The sequence below is a fragment of the Leguminivora glycinivorella genome, chromosome 15 (assembly GCF_023078275.1).
Source record: "Leguminivora glycinivorella isolate SPB_JAAS2020 chromosome 15, LegGlyc_1.1, whole genome shotgun sequence".
In the NCBI taxonomy this organism is placed as follows: Eukaryota; Metazoa; Arthropoda; class Insecta; order Lepidoptera; family Tortricidae; genus Leguminivora; species Leguminivora glycinivorella.
In genome coordinates this window covers 5,704,027-5,719,143 of record NC_062985.1, presented here as the reverse complement: position 1 = coordinate 5,719,143, position 15,117 = coordinate 5,704,027, and the positions used below count along the sequence as shown (strand labels likewise).

Here is a 15,117-nt window from a genome sequence, read left to right as displayed (position 1 = left end):
TTGTCAGCTGTGTGGCAAAATGTGTTGCTCTCGCATAGGTCTCTTTAGTCATCAAAAGCGATGTCTCTCGGATATTGCACCATAAATCGTCTGAAATAGACGCTAAGGCCAGTAGTAATAATAAGATGGTCTTTGTGGTGGCATACAGGTATATAGGATGATCAATAGATAGTTACAGTTTGATTCATAAATATTTGGTTCATAAAACTTTGCCTATAAAAGGGGTGCAAATATAATTTAGGTAATCTAATAAAACACCCCCGCTGTAATAAACCGCTGTTAGATACTTTGATTCGGAAAAACGGAACAATTATGCTCAATATAAATGCACTCAGAAAATTTAGAAAATCATCGGGAGCCAAATACATTATTTTGGAAATCGAAGATATCGATTCCCTGACAAAGACATGAGATGTTTTCAACAGCACATATCATTTATGTAGAATTGTAGACCCAGGTGAAAAAAAAAACCATCCCTACTAACAAGAACATTCTTTAATGTGTCGAAAATTAATAACGAATTTAATGCATTGAGGTAATAGTTACATATTATGTAGTAAATGTAGTTATACTCAAAATACCCTCAGTTATTTTATCATTATCGACTTTTTGCAAGTCAATTGATCATATTTAGCCCCACTTTAGCCCCTTTTGTTCATTGTTTACTGTTGTTTTGACCAAATTCGCCAACCATCCGGAAGGCTAAGCGTAAGCTTATTGAATAAACTTTTCGATATTTTTTCCGAATCTGGCGCAAGAAACGACTTCAGTGACCGACATGCAAAATTTTTGGGGCAAAAAAATAAACGATGCGTATTCCGCAGCCTGTGTTCACTTTGATTACCTTCAAGAGAAACCGTTAGGTGGGTACTGTATTTTTAATTACGTACTGCGTAAAAGGAAGGAAATTGCCACAAAAATATCTTTAGGTTTTAACAAAACAAACGAAATAACGCGACAGCTTATTTCAACGGTGAAATAATATTTTCTTTACATCTGAATACTTTGTACATATGTATAGGAACGAACAACGAACTTAGAAATGTCTACACGCCCTTGGGTCATAATATTATTTAGATATTTTGAACACTTCCTAAGTGTGACTAAAGTGGGGTTATACCTACAGCATTTGTGGTGGACAAAGTGTGGTATTGTCATGATTAATATAAAATTCCTGAATCTGTATTATGATGTTTATAAAATCTCTTCCTTTGTTCTATTGAAGTTAGTGCAAAGTTGACTTGAAGGGAATAGTTACTTTACCTAAGTACTTTATATCCATCTAATTTCGAAGGGGCTAATAGGCTGCTTGTAATCAAAAAACCTCAACATCACAAGTAAAAGCTAATATCACGAAAAGTAAAAGCAGTACATATAATTAAACCGCAACCAAAAACTTTTGAGCTAGTCAGACTACTTGATTTAAAAAAAAATCAGTGAACTGTAAAAAAGCTTTCGTGATATTCACACGAAATTTCATATTACACAACTGTAAGTATAGTATTGTAGAGGGCTGCGATCGTGCGCAGCGGGTCGCGGCGCCGGCGCAGTCCCGCTCGTATCGTCGCCGCGGCCGCACGCGCGATGGCCCGCCTCAACCTCCTGCTCGCGCTCGTGCTCGCCGCGTCCGTCGCCTCCGCCGCCGCCGAGCCCCCGCATCCGCGCCTCATCGACTTCAACCCCTGGGCATGGCTCCCGGCCAACAGGAACCGATCCCCTTCCATCATGGACTACTTCTTCCCGCCCTCCCGAACACCCAAACAATCCATGCTAGACCCGCCCGCTGACCGCACACCCCCGCAAACGACAATTACCACTGTTGAACCCACCACCAACGTCGAAGAACGAACCACCCTCCGTAAAACCACCAAAACAAAATCCACTCCCGCGATCCATTCCACCGCAACTATTCAACCGAAAACTAAAAAAGTAACCCATAAAGCGCCGGAAACTACGGTAGAATTCAAAACTCAAACCACTAAAATCGAATCACCAGTTCCGACCAAAGACGCGACTATTCCATCCACTTATCGGCCGACGAAGCATTACACGATACGGCCGGTCGTGCGGACGACGGAAACGCCGACAGTTCAAGATACCGAGTCGACGTTGAACACGGATAGTACGGAGACAGTTTCCGAGTACGACACTTCGGGAACGACGGCCGAAGGGCCGAAGGATACCGCGCCGACGTTGAGCACTGGGAGCGACTCCAGGGCCACGGACCCCGGGACTACGGCCACGGTGGAGTCCAGCACGCAGCCGGAGACCACCGTGGCGGACTCCGCGGACAGCCGCGAGGGGTACCTTCCCCTCCGCGACAAGCCCGCGCAGAACCACGTCAAGATCAACGATCAAACCAAAAAAGAGGTCAGTGATTCAAACGTCGTTTTTCCTAATCAGTTACACTCTAATAGCCAAAGCTTTCCTAGTTTTTACGGGCACTGAATTCTATCATTAGCGCCGATTTAACGGCGTGGCCCTAAACGTAAATAATGTTCGCACTTTGCGCAAAATATGTTCTAACACGGGCGTAAATTGCTGGGAAGAGCTGTGATATCACCCTCCGCTGTCAGTTCATAGTCAGCACATAAATATCGCCTAATGAGCCCTTAGAGAAAGGTTACTGTGCATTCAACAGAAATGCTTTCCCACATTAATTGTGCAAATTGATATGAATTATTTATTTCTTAGCAGCTCTATCGGGTTGCCTGGAGTGGCAGAAAAAGGCTCCACAATAAAAACGGGCTATGTTACGCTTTGTAGACATTTGTAGCCTAGAGCATTAATCGTGGATTGCCCGCCGTGTGATATTCTGAATAAGACAGCTTAATCAATAATGCCGTTTACTGCCACGGGTCATCGCGTAAACATAATGAACTCAAACCAAATAGTGTTTTCTTTGCTAGAAAAGTGAAAAACACGATTTCTCATGTGGTTTTCTAAAACGTTTAGTTGTAATTATTTGTTACATGAGCTAACACTGTTTAAATACCGAACTAAATTGCTTAAATATGCGGACTTCATTCTTCGACTATTTCACCAACATTCCATTATCCATAATTGCACAAAAATTAAAATTACAATAGAATACATTGAGCTGCAAGTAAAACAAAAACTGAAGTAATTATCATGTAGGAACTCCTATTTTCAGTCATTAGGCTCCGCTTGTCCGGACGCGGAACTTGTCGGAACAGAATGTTCACCGAGACAATGTAATAGATTATCCTCATGAGCTAGTGCTCATATCAGTCGCTCAGGTAGTCCTGAGACATTAATATGTGTTATATGTGAAAGGTGTTTCATGAAAGAGTAGATTCATATAATATTTAAGCAATAAGCTTACAAAGAAATGCAAAATCCTTCCTTTTTTCCTTAGCTACGGAATATCATTTTTAATTTTGCATAATAAAAAAGGTACGCGGATCATATTCGTTATGATTTAAGATCACATGAGCGATTTATGATATCGCGTAAAGTAATAAAAATAATCATAATAATTATCTTAAACGCCAGTGTTCTTTTGTTGATAAATAAACTGCAATAAAGGAACACAAACTATCAACATATCACTTCTTACATAAATTATTTTCTATCCATCAAATACTGTGAAAGATTATAAGAAAAAACAACATCTAATCACACCGCCGGTACTTTCCTGTCATTAGTTAATACTTTGTGGTCACCAAAATAGTCGCCCGAAAAAATTTGTCCGGCTACAAATTTACTTTGGTTAAAGACGCTATTCTTTAGGAAAACTTTCTCTCTTATGCAGTTAATCTATCATGGTTAATGAATGAACGAGCATTTTCTTAACTTTGAAAGTTCTTTTGTCGCGCTCAGACATGGCTGTCACCTAATTGGTTTCAGGATGTTAGGATCTGGACAAAGGAATTCCATTTTCAAAATGATCTTTTGGAATAACATGTCTGCTAGTTTTGAGTGCATAATAATCGATGACTAACACAAAAAAAAAGCGAAAAGTAAAAAAAGCTTTACCTTTTTAAGCTGAAATTTTGTTACCATATAAATTCTGAAGATGTGAATTGTGATTGATAAGATTACTTTGGGTGAAACTGGAGAGATATGATCATGGGAAAAAATGATCTCGTTAAATGCGTTAATTGAATCAAAGCGGTTTGTCTCGAATGAATCTCACTTTCGCGAGGTGAAGTAAATATTTGAAAAGGTCGCATCGTTACTAATCGTGCCTAATTAATCAGTAAACAAGGTAGAAAGTCCAAGTATCTATCTATCTATTGCGAATTGGAAGAGAAAGGGGCATAGTACCTTACGTAGGTACCGAGAACTAGGTTGTACTCGCCGTTAACAGAAATTGCACCGACGAAAGTGTTTCGGAAGGGTGTTGAAATACCAATAATTTTAACATTGTACCGATAATAGCATAAGTATCGTTGGATACACATAAAACCAATTCTCTAAAGTACTTTTCCGATGATACGATTTTGATAACCATATCAATTACCAAATAACCACTTCCAAAACACACAGTTTTGATATTTTACGCATCTTTTAAATCTCAATAGTGCCTATTTCGTAGATTGTTTAAGCTATTTGTCACAGGTGTATAGACGCTGTGACTTAACAGCTTTAGGCCAAAGTCATATAAAAGAAAGTTCCGTATTGTTTCGCCTTTGTAATGTTGATCAAAGTTTCGCGCAGTGGTAAGATTTTCATCTGACACTTCACACTTGGTCAAAACAAGTGAAAGTTTCATAGTTTCGTTTGCCTCCGGATAACAATTATCGATTTGTCGCGAGGTCGTTAAGTTAACGAGAACTTCTGCCCGGAATATCTCACTTTTGGCTTGGAAAGTGACTTATCGCAGCGATTACATTTTCTTGCAAATGTAACTGCCAATCTTTGCATATAAATACGCTTATTATGAAAGAGATTTATCCGACGAGCCCGCGTTGTTTCATTTATATAGGCTTGGCTAGACAGACATCGCGAGCAATATTCTAATAATCTTTATTACTGGTGTGCAATCATCAAGTTGACTTACGTCTCTGACAATAATTTAATAGTCGGTGTAATTATATCAAACTATAAGGCAAGTAATAAGTACCTACTAATAAAACATTAAATTTAATAGAGGCTTTCGTGTGTTTAACATTAAAGTGAATAGATATTTAATGCAAATCATATCCGAAGATACGAGTATCTCAAAAGGATAAATAAGCTCATGTTTAAAATACTTAGCTTTTACTATAAAATGTGGGGTAAATTGCAAAACATAGGTACTTACCTATTTACGTATAAAAAATACTATCTTTGGACAACTGTTTTATCATTCCTACAATACTAATTCTACTAAGTATATGATCACTGTCGAAGACGCTGTTTCACTGCCAATTGCCCTTTTTTGTTACCTGCCTAGGTCTCCCCTTCTTTAAGCGCATGCACATGCAATGTGTGTTATTAGAGCAATGTAAGAATATCGAATGGTGTGACAGGATCTCATTACCACGCTAGTCTGAGTGGCAATATCAGATCAGGCAGCTTAAAGCCAGAGACTGTTAAAGAATATAAACAATCTTTATCTGTAGTTTCGTGACATAATTATTCGTCTTATAGAAGGCGCTAGTCAGCGAGGTGTCAGACACAAATTATGGCACTTTGACCTTCTCTTAAAACGTTAGCGCCATCTAGAAACCGTTATAAAAGTGAAAAACCATTTGCGTTATAATTAAATGCGCAAAACTACACCCTGAAGTTAACTTACATAAAACCCGGGTACAACCATGTAGAGTCCGTTACGCGTAGTTTGCACTCACACATGTTACAAAACTTACAATTTATGAAAGCGCCATGCTTGTCAGATTATTAGAGAAGGTGACAATTGCCTGCGATAACGAAACGTTTAGTGTCTCTCTATCGCTCTTCCATGCTATTACGAAGATTGGCACGTTGGCTATGTGTTCTGTGGTGGAAGTTGGAATAATCGTACTTAATAAAAACGACACCGAGCCATATATGTGGCTATTTTTAGCAGTATTTATTATTCAAATGTCTCTGTTTAAACTAAAATAAAGCCACCGAGCGTCGTCGGCGCTTGCTAATGATATCCTCCAACTTCTTATTGGTTTATTTACGAACATGACGGAATGCAAATGCAATATGAAAGTACCTATTCCAGAGAATCTTTATCATAACTTTTTAATGGTATTACCGTGTTTTATTCCGCGAGTTCTATCTTGAATCTTTGCCTTAAATGGACGCTGAGACGCAAATAACTTAATAAACTCGACTGGACTCGCAGGGTAGTTATTCAATATTATGGAAATAGAGATGCGTAAGCTGGCGAGTGAAATTTGAAAAGCAAAGAAAATGAGTTTATAAAATAAAGTGCTCAGCTGTGCAGTCGCCCGCAATGGAAGAAGCGGGTTATAAAATATAATTAGATAGCTAGTGCACATTAGTGCAGACATAAATGTTTGTACTTTATGTAGGTATAATCCTTTGAATAAATACAACTCCTTTCGTGCGCGGTATATCACTATGAATTTTGTTGTAAAGCACATATACTGATGTTAGCAGGTAGGCAGTAACCTCAAGACTCAGTTGATGTGTTTATATCACTATGAATTTTGCCGTAAAGCACATATACTGATGTTAGCAGGTAGGCAGTAACTTCAAGACTCAGTTGATGTGTTTAGCGATCCAAAGGTCAATACTAAGGTTGATACATAAAATACTTGTGTTTAATAAAGGGAATGTACCAGGTTGACTGGTAGAGAATGCCTTATGACATTAAATTCGCCTTTTGTACTTTAAGGTTTTCTTTTGTGCAATAAAGGTTAAATAAATAAATTAATGTAATTAGTTATCTTCCAAGTCAACAATAGGATAATCTTATCTGCGACAGTGATATGAAAACTGCATCTACTACATTTAAACTGCTAGTAGACGGTGGTCAGATTTATGCTATGATAACTTATTTTATTCGCAAACAGAGTTTAAATTAAACAAGTACTGGACCAAATATAAGCTACGAAGGATGAAAAGAAGGAGGTATATAATAACAAATACCATAATAAGGAAAGGTAGGATAAGATATTATGGTATTTGTTTCAGGAATAATGTCGGAAGACATTTGAAAACCCCTGCTTAAAACGTTGGTTTACTATTGTAATCTCGTTCCATGAAGCGCTTAGTTCCGAGTTATTGGGCCGTAAGCGGAAGATACGGGTTCATACAGTCGCTATGTGATTGCACATTCTTAGCCCCCATTACACACCCTGCTTCATAGGAAATTGGATTTTCAGGATGGGAATTGTCACATTTATTTTGTTGGAGCCATTGGAAGGCGATTTAGATAGACCAGGTGTATATTTTGTACCCGTAGTCATACATTTATAACGACCCGTTCGAATGCAGTGCATTTATTTGAAGGCATTTTTTTTTCAATAGGTTTTTTTGTGTGGTTAATAGTGGGGTAAACATTATCACTCACAAGCGACTTGGAAGAAACGGCATAGGAAAAAATTCCAGCATCCGATTCTAATTTATTTTAATGAAGAAGAAAATTATGTCAGGCTGGTTACAGATTCCATTTTTATTCCTACAAACCAAACTCATTTTCGTAAGCGCGTGTAGCTACATTTAAAGCTCGGCCACACATGCGCGTTTTGAGAGTGTAGGCGGAGCGTTAGCAGAGCGCATTGATAGCGGTGCGCCGGACGAACGCTGGCGTTGCGCCCAGCGGACGCCGGCGGGAACTAACGAGCGCGGATTGCGAGCGGAACGCCAGCGTTCGTCCGGCGCACCGCTATAATTGCGCTCCGCTAACGCTCTGCTACAGCTACGCTATAAAAACGCTTTATGTGTGGCGGAAACTTTAGGGAAATTGTAACGCACGTGTAAGAGAGTATCGTCAAAATACACGGAAAAACTCTTGTCTGAAACGGCCCTTACTCATTTTAATACAAACAGTCATACACTTAAAAACGTTTTCGAAACCCTCCACGGTTGAGGCACCTATTAGGTATCGCTGCAAAAAGTTGTCGCATGCGCCGAAGCCTAAGCATGTGAAAAAGCGAGTTTATAATGAAGGTCTTTCGACAAATGCCGGTGCAGGTAATAACATAAATCTCGTCAACAGATGCGAGATGATTGAGATGGATCTCGTGCAGTTTTGTCGCGTGAGGCGACGTGACGGTTTACTTAGGCGGTTTATACGTAATGAGTGAATGAATTACGATGTCGGATAGTTTTTTGTTTCAATTGGTTTATATTGGGGTGCGTGTCGTGACCTTATGGTGTTATCACAGTATTGTCATAATAAGTAGGTAGGTGTGGCGATTGCAGTGACTACGTGTTATCCACTTCTTACAAATGCATTCTTGTAAGTGCAAAGTTTGAAATTGCGCAGCATCCAAATAGATAAAATATTTGGATTTGTAGTATCGGGCATAAAAAATATATGTGTTCTTACGACACTGAACTGACCAAACACAGTATAAAAGTTTAACTCAACCTAAGGAAATATGACATTTACGACATAGTGTACCTAACCTTCATTCTAAAGACGACAAATTATATAAAAGTTGTCATCAAAATTTAAGTACGAAACCTAAATGTTAGAATATTAATAGCTCCATTTAATCGAGCATCACCCTCTAAAGTGCTGCCTTCAATTGAAATTAATGAATCCTTGCATTCTACAGATTAAATCTAAGGATAAGATGAAAAATAGTTTTATTTCAGACTCTCGTGGAATGCAAAGAATCTTCGCAGCTGAGACTCGATTCCGATTAGATATGTAAATTTTGCAAATCCTTTTACTTTCGCAAATTAATAACGTAAGTGAGAATTTTAGAATATTCCTCCATTAATCTATTGAATTACATCATCATTGGTATTTACTTAATCGTTGAATATTTACAGATTGCCGGAACTGCATAAGGCATAACATATAGATACGAGCATAACAAGCTAGTATTTTTAAGTACCTACTTGTAAGTATTTAATAATAATAATAATAAAATACTTTATTGCACACTACAGAAGAAAAAGAAACATAATTCAGAACAGATACAACGTGGTAGGTAACAACAGGCGGTCTTATCGCTAAAACAGCGGTCTCTTACAGACAACCTTCAGATAGTCGAGTGGCGATCGGAATAAAATTTACGGGTGGTGCAAAGAAGAACAGAAGGCTAGTACCTAAATGTACAATATAATAAAATACATATACTACAAATATAAAAACTATGATAGACTACATATACTAATAAATACAACAATATATGAGATATTACTATGGAGACCATTTCAACGACATGAAATTTCTTGGAAAACAGAAAGTTTATGAAGTAGACAAATAATGATCCTTCCACATTTTTTTAAAAATGGGTAATGAAGTTGCACGTCTAATATTAATGGGCAGATTATTCCACAGTCGAACCGCACGAAAACTGAAAGAGTTGTATTTATTAGGTAATCTAAAAAGAAATCAAAATATTCAAGACTTTTCCCAAATTTAAGTGGACTATATTCAGGAATAAGTGATGGACAAATTCTAAGTTAACAGTGTGGAAGATAGATAAAGCAATTTCAACTTTTAACAATAGAATACGTTCTAGACCAAGACGTAACCGAGAGCGTGTCGCTCGCAATATATTTTATAGCCCACTCCAAAACTCTAACACTTTACGTAAATCGTAAAAAATGACGCGAACTTGCGTCCAATGACATAAACGATTCGTCGGACCCAATTAAAGATGGCGTTACGTGATGTACCGGTACCGGTACCGAGGTTTGGCACGCGATCGCACATTGCTATCATGTGCGGTTCCCAACGCTTGCCGGGTTAATTAAGTTAGGTTTAGGTAAACCAGAACAGTGCATCTATCTATACATGTGTTTCAGTACAGATGGTGTTTTTTTTTACGCACTAGTGCGAGAAGTGGTTCATTATAGGCCAGGTCGAAACTTCGGAGAGCCATCTGTACTGAAAAACGTCGTACGATACACGTGCGAAAAGGAAATTCGTAACTCGTGTCGATTTAAAACACTCCCTTCGGCCGTGTTTTCATTTATCGCAACTCGTTTCGAACTTCCTTTTTTACGCACTTGCATCGTAATGTACTATTATGGTTATGAGTTTACGGTACGCCTTTATCATAACTGCCAAGACTACTTATATATACTATAAGTAGGTGTGTTCATTTTGTATTTCAAAATGAACCTGGCACTGAAAATATTAAGATATATCGCAGTTTGGTGCTCGTAGACAGACTGAACTCTGAAGGTATTGTACCTGGAAACCACATGCTAACTACACAGCCATCTATTTACACCGACTCAAATAGATACAGTTTTCATACAAATTGCAGCTTTTCAGTTTATCTCTACCAGCCTTTACTTGCGTTGGTGTCATAAATAAAAGTACTGACAGTCTCACTGTACAACTGCGCATTTCTCTCTACTTGAAAGTTGAATATTATTAGGACATGCAAATGGGTGTATGAAAGCGCGACAAACTTGAATAGTTTAGTATTTTTTCAGATAATAAATAATAACTTTTATTTTTACTACCTGAAGGTCAAAATACACCGGTTCTAGAGCCCGTTTTACCCGCGTCCACACAATCAATGCGAACACCTACACGGTGAGATAAGTTACCGTTTCCAACCGCCTACCGCGGACAGTTATCCCGAATCGCGGTGTCGCGATAATTAAGTGGGGTAAGTGTGAAATCAGGCGGCATTCGAGATTTTCAAGATATGGTTGATTTGTGGAGATCGCACGGGATGCCTGTCAAATTATCTTACTATATGGTACAGTGAGCTGCAAATGAGCATGGCGAACTTATCAATGAAGTCATAATTTCATATTATTAAATTAAAACGGGACTTAATCGCGTAAAACTTACGTTTTATATTTAACCCGACGTATTGTTTGGGATTGAACTGCATAATCCCAAAGTCCTTTCAACTGAACGTCTTTACTATAGCAGGAAGGTACGTGAAGCGATTGAGATCAGGAAACATCGTAATTTTAATCAAAATGAAGGGCAAGGGATTTCATCTTCGTGGAATCCAGTGATTAGCAAGTGTAAACGTGAGAAAACTCGTAGGTACAGCTAGAAGATGTTGATACAACTCCCAGCCAGTGTACCCGTGACCACGGACGTAATGTCATATCCGAAACGTCGGGTTAAATATAAAACGTAAGTTTTATGTGATTAAGTCCCGTTTTAATTTAATAATATGAGTGAAGATCGTGTTAGTTTAAATCAATATGAAGTCATAATTTATCTATGAAAATTTTAAGCTCACTGTACAATTGAATTTACGTAATAAGATCTGCAGCATTTATTTTTGATGATCCTCTTGTACGAAGCCATTCGTATGACAAACTGCAGGCTACAATACAGTTGCGGCACTTCTGTAGGAGCCTGAAAGAGGTCGCTGTCATGTCATCTTTGTCCTTAGTAAAATGAGTGATGTTTATCGTCGCATTGATACTGCGTATTGCTTTCAAAAAAGTAGTAGTCAAAGAAGTAATAAAGCTGCAGTCAAATTGCAAATTTGCATACCTTATATGGTTTTGGAAGTGTCATTATAGTATGAATTTTCTGAGATGAACTTTTCGCTTTTGCCCTAATCTGTTAAACAAAGGCCTTTGTTTCTATTCGCGGCGGTTAGCTCCCGTTTAAACGGCACGTGCTATAGTCTCAGTGTAGTTATAAAGCAACTATCATGATAGCAAAACTGTTTAATAAATTTGAACCTTATTGCTATCATGATAGTTGCTTTTTAACTACACTGAGACTTTAGCACGTGCTGTGGAAATAGGAGCTAACCGCCGCGAATAATAGAAACAAAGGCCTTTGTTTAACAGATTAGGGCAAAACCGAAAAGTTCATCTTAGAAAATTCATACTATATACATCATTTCGCTTGGCCTAAAAGTCGCCGTAACATTCTTACAACAAATTATCTTCAAAAACCTTAACTACTTCGCAAACAGCTACCAAAATCACAAAGAAAGACTCAAAAATACCAACCAAAACATCAATACACCAACAGCCATTAGCAAAAGCGTCAACGTTTATTTCTAGTTCGTTTAAAATTCCATTTGAGTTTAGGCACACATAAATCGCGCGACGTCTAAGAAGAAAGATGAGCGAGCGAGAATATGTAAAGCAAGTAATTTACGCGCAGGCGGCTACATCGTTACCGAGTTGCGGCAAAAAGTTCACTTTAACTACTTAAAGTGTAGGTATGCTACTAATGCCCTATTATGCTGGCTTGTGAAATTAGTTAAAACGATACAGGAGGGGTCAATTCTCCATACAAACGCTCTCGACTATTTCATTCCTGGTTTTTGAAGATAGAGCAATGATTTTTTCAAGACAGATTATTATTTTTGTCTGTGTCGGACCGTTTTGATTTTTTGATATTCTTATTTTTAAAGACGCTAGAGCCCATAAAATATTTCCAAAAACGGCCTTATTGATTATGGCGCAAAAAAGGTGTGGTATTTAAAATTGGTAACAATTAGCTAAAAAAACTAAACGGTCCGTCACAGATCATTTAGATTCTCAATTTTCGTTACGATTGATTAAGTTTTGAAGGAGGAAACAGTCGAGAGCGAAACCTCGATTTTAAAGATTTTTTCGCAATATCTTGTAACTGAGTTGTCTGAATGGACATTTTTTTTCGATAAATCTTGATAATAACACTTTTTATATTTAACTAAAATTCCCAAATTGAAAGGGCCTTTCCATTTAAGCATTTTCGCTCCTGGCCCCGTAGCCGAATGGCATTTCTCCGACGCCAAACGAAAGCGATACGCCGCTGGCTCTGTCGCGCCAATACGCAAGCGCGATAGAGATAGATATCTACTAGCGCTTCGTTTCGTGAGCGTTTCGTGAGCGATTGTGCCATTCGGCTAGCCACCCTGTAGTGTCTTAAGGAATTAAATCTGGTGTAAGCATAAGCACCTACTCGTATGGGCTAGGATCATTTTAGTTCGTTAGGGTTTATTTATAGGCCGGGACAAGTGCGTCTAGTTAACCCATCAAACATGGAAAGGGTTTTACTCATAATCATAACAACAAGTTTTCTCAGTTAACATAGGGTATTATTTGGTTTCGACATTCGAAAAACTGCGGGTCACAACTGGATGAGATTAGCCCAGGACCGGGAGAAGTGGCGTACTAGAGGATGGAGAGGCCTATGCTCAGCAGTGGGCGATAAAGGGCTGATATGATAATGATGATGATGTTATTTGGTTTTAATCATAGATGATAATAGAGTACAGAACACAACTTTATGTAGTCCGTTCACAACTAATTAGTACTAATAAGCCACGATCAAACTCAATTAAGTAGGCCTATAATAACCGACGCCGACGTATAATAGTTATTTGTTATACAAGGGGGCAAAGTTGTATTTTAACGCCGAGTGTGGAATTGGAAAACGAGCAAGTGAAAGGATTCTATAGTTGAACCGCGAGCGAAGCGAGTGGTTCAAGAATAGAATCCTGAACTTGCGAGTTTTTTAACACACGAGAAGTAAAATACATTTGCACCCGAGTGTAACACAAAACTTTTCCCCTCACTATAGCGAGGAAACTACAATGCACAAAATGCGTTTATCACTGCTTCCAGTAGTTCCACAGGTGGTAAGTCATCTTTATTACTAGATTCACCAACTTTTATCAATTTTAAAGCTGTTATTTTGACTTTATTTAAGGTCAAAGTACTTTACCCACTAGTGGATAAAATGCGTTTTTACCCGCTGGTATTAAAGGACAACACGTGTTTCCGAGCTAGTGAGGGGAAAAATCTTATTCTATCAAGCAAAACTGGATATACTTTTCAATGCTGATAGAATCCCTTTTAAAGAAAATGTAGTAAACTAATTATAAATAAAATAACTCACTGTAGAGTATCAATATCAATATACTAGGAAGGCAATATAATAATAGAACAGATTTATCTCATACCTGTGGGAGTTCACGACTTGATAAGGAAGCCAGGCTTAATTGTTTGCTATGGCAGAAGGTAATAAACATTTCATAGCTCAACAACGACATTGTAAACCGATATAGTATGAACCTTAATGATAAATACTTAAGGTAAATCTGTGGTTTGTTGTTGTTTGTAGATAAATAGCAATCAGGTTAAGTTTTTATCTGTGTCGGACCGTTTTGATTTTTTTGATATTCTGCTTTTTAAAGATTCTAGAGCCAATCAAAAATTTCCAAAAACGGCCTTTTTCATTGTGGCGCAAAAAAAGGTGTGATACTCAAGATTGGTAACAATTAACCAAAAAAGCTAAACGGTCCGACATAGATTATTTCATTGTTATTCAGATTCTTAAATTTCGTTCCAATTGATTAAGTTTTGAAGGAGGAAAGAGTCGAGAGCGGAACCTCGATTTTAAAGATTTTTTTGAAATATCTTTTGACTGAGTTGTTCTTAATGGACAATTTTTTTTTCGATAAATCTAGTTAATAACACTTGTATATTTAACTAAAATTCCCAAGTTGAAAAGGGGGCTCCTTTCCATTTTAGCATTTTCGCTACCGTATCCTCTTAACTAATGATTGAACAAGGTGCGCTTTTCTTAGCTTCTATGATGAGTATTTGAAATACGATAGTGTAAACTTTAAAGAAAATAACATTCACTGTATGGAGAAAAACAACAGCGCCCTCAAACGGTCACTAGAACGAAAATTATATACATTTTCCAGGAAGTTTACATTAAGGGGCTCCACACGGTTTTCATCGATTTTTGACAAGATTTGAGTAGAATCTTCTAAATTTGCACTACAGATGGAATTATAACGGCCAACGGCCATCGGTTCTTCAATCTTTTATCTCTATTCATAAGAACCATATTTAAAAAAAACTTATTTTTTTAAAATTTTTTAAACATGGTCTAAAAAAACTTTTATAGAATTTTATTTTAGTGAAGGGTGTTACATACACTACATGAAATCGACATGTTAGGATTTATCATTGACTTTCTAAAAATTCAAGAGAGATTTAAAGTTATAACTAATTAAAACAAAAGTTATGAACAAAAACCCAGTTTTTGACCCTAAAATTGTTCAACTTTGATGCCAAATACCACAG

At 37.6% G+C, this 15,117-nt stretch overlaps 2 protein-coding genes across 2 annotated transcripts in view; one reads left to right on the top strand and one right to left on the bottom strand.

The window, feature by feature from the left end:
- LOC125234281 (elongation factor-like GTPase 1) overlaps positions 1-15,117 on the bottom strand; it is a 272,150-nt gene that overhangs the window by 92,135 nt on the left and 164,898 nt on the right. The gene's annotated exons all lie outside the window — the stretch shown is intronic.
- Positions 1,562-15,117, top strand: part of LOC125234282 (dystroglycan 1) — a 168,428-nt gene continuing 154,872 nt past the window's right edge. The window contains exon 1 of the mRNA XM_048140505.1: positions 1,562-2,370. Within this exon, the coding sequence (XP_047996462.1) occupies positions 1,585-2,370 (786 nt within the window). The 5' untranslated portion in view covers positions 1,562-1,584. The remainder of the gene's footprint in view (positions 2,371-15,117) is intronic.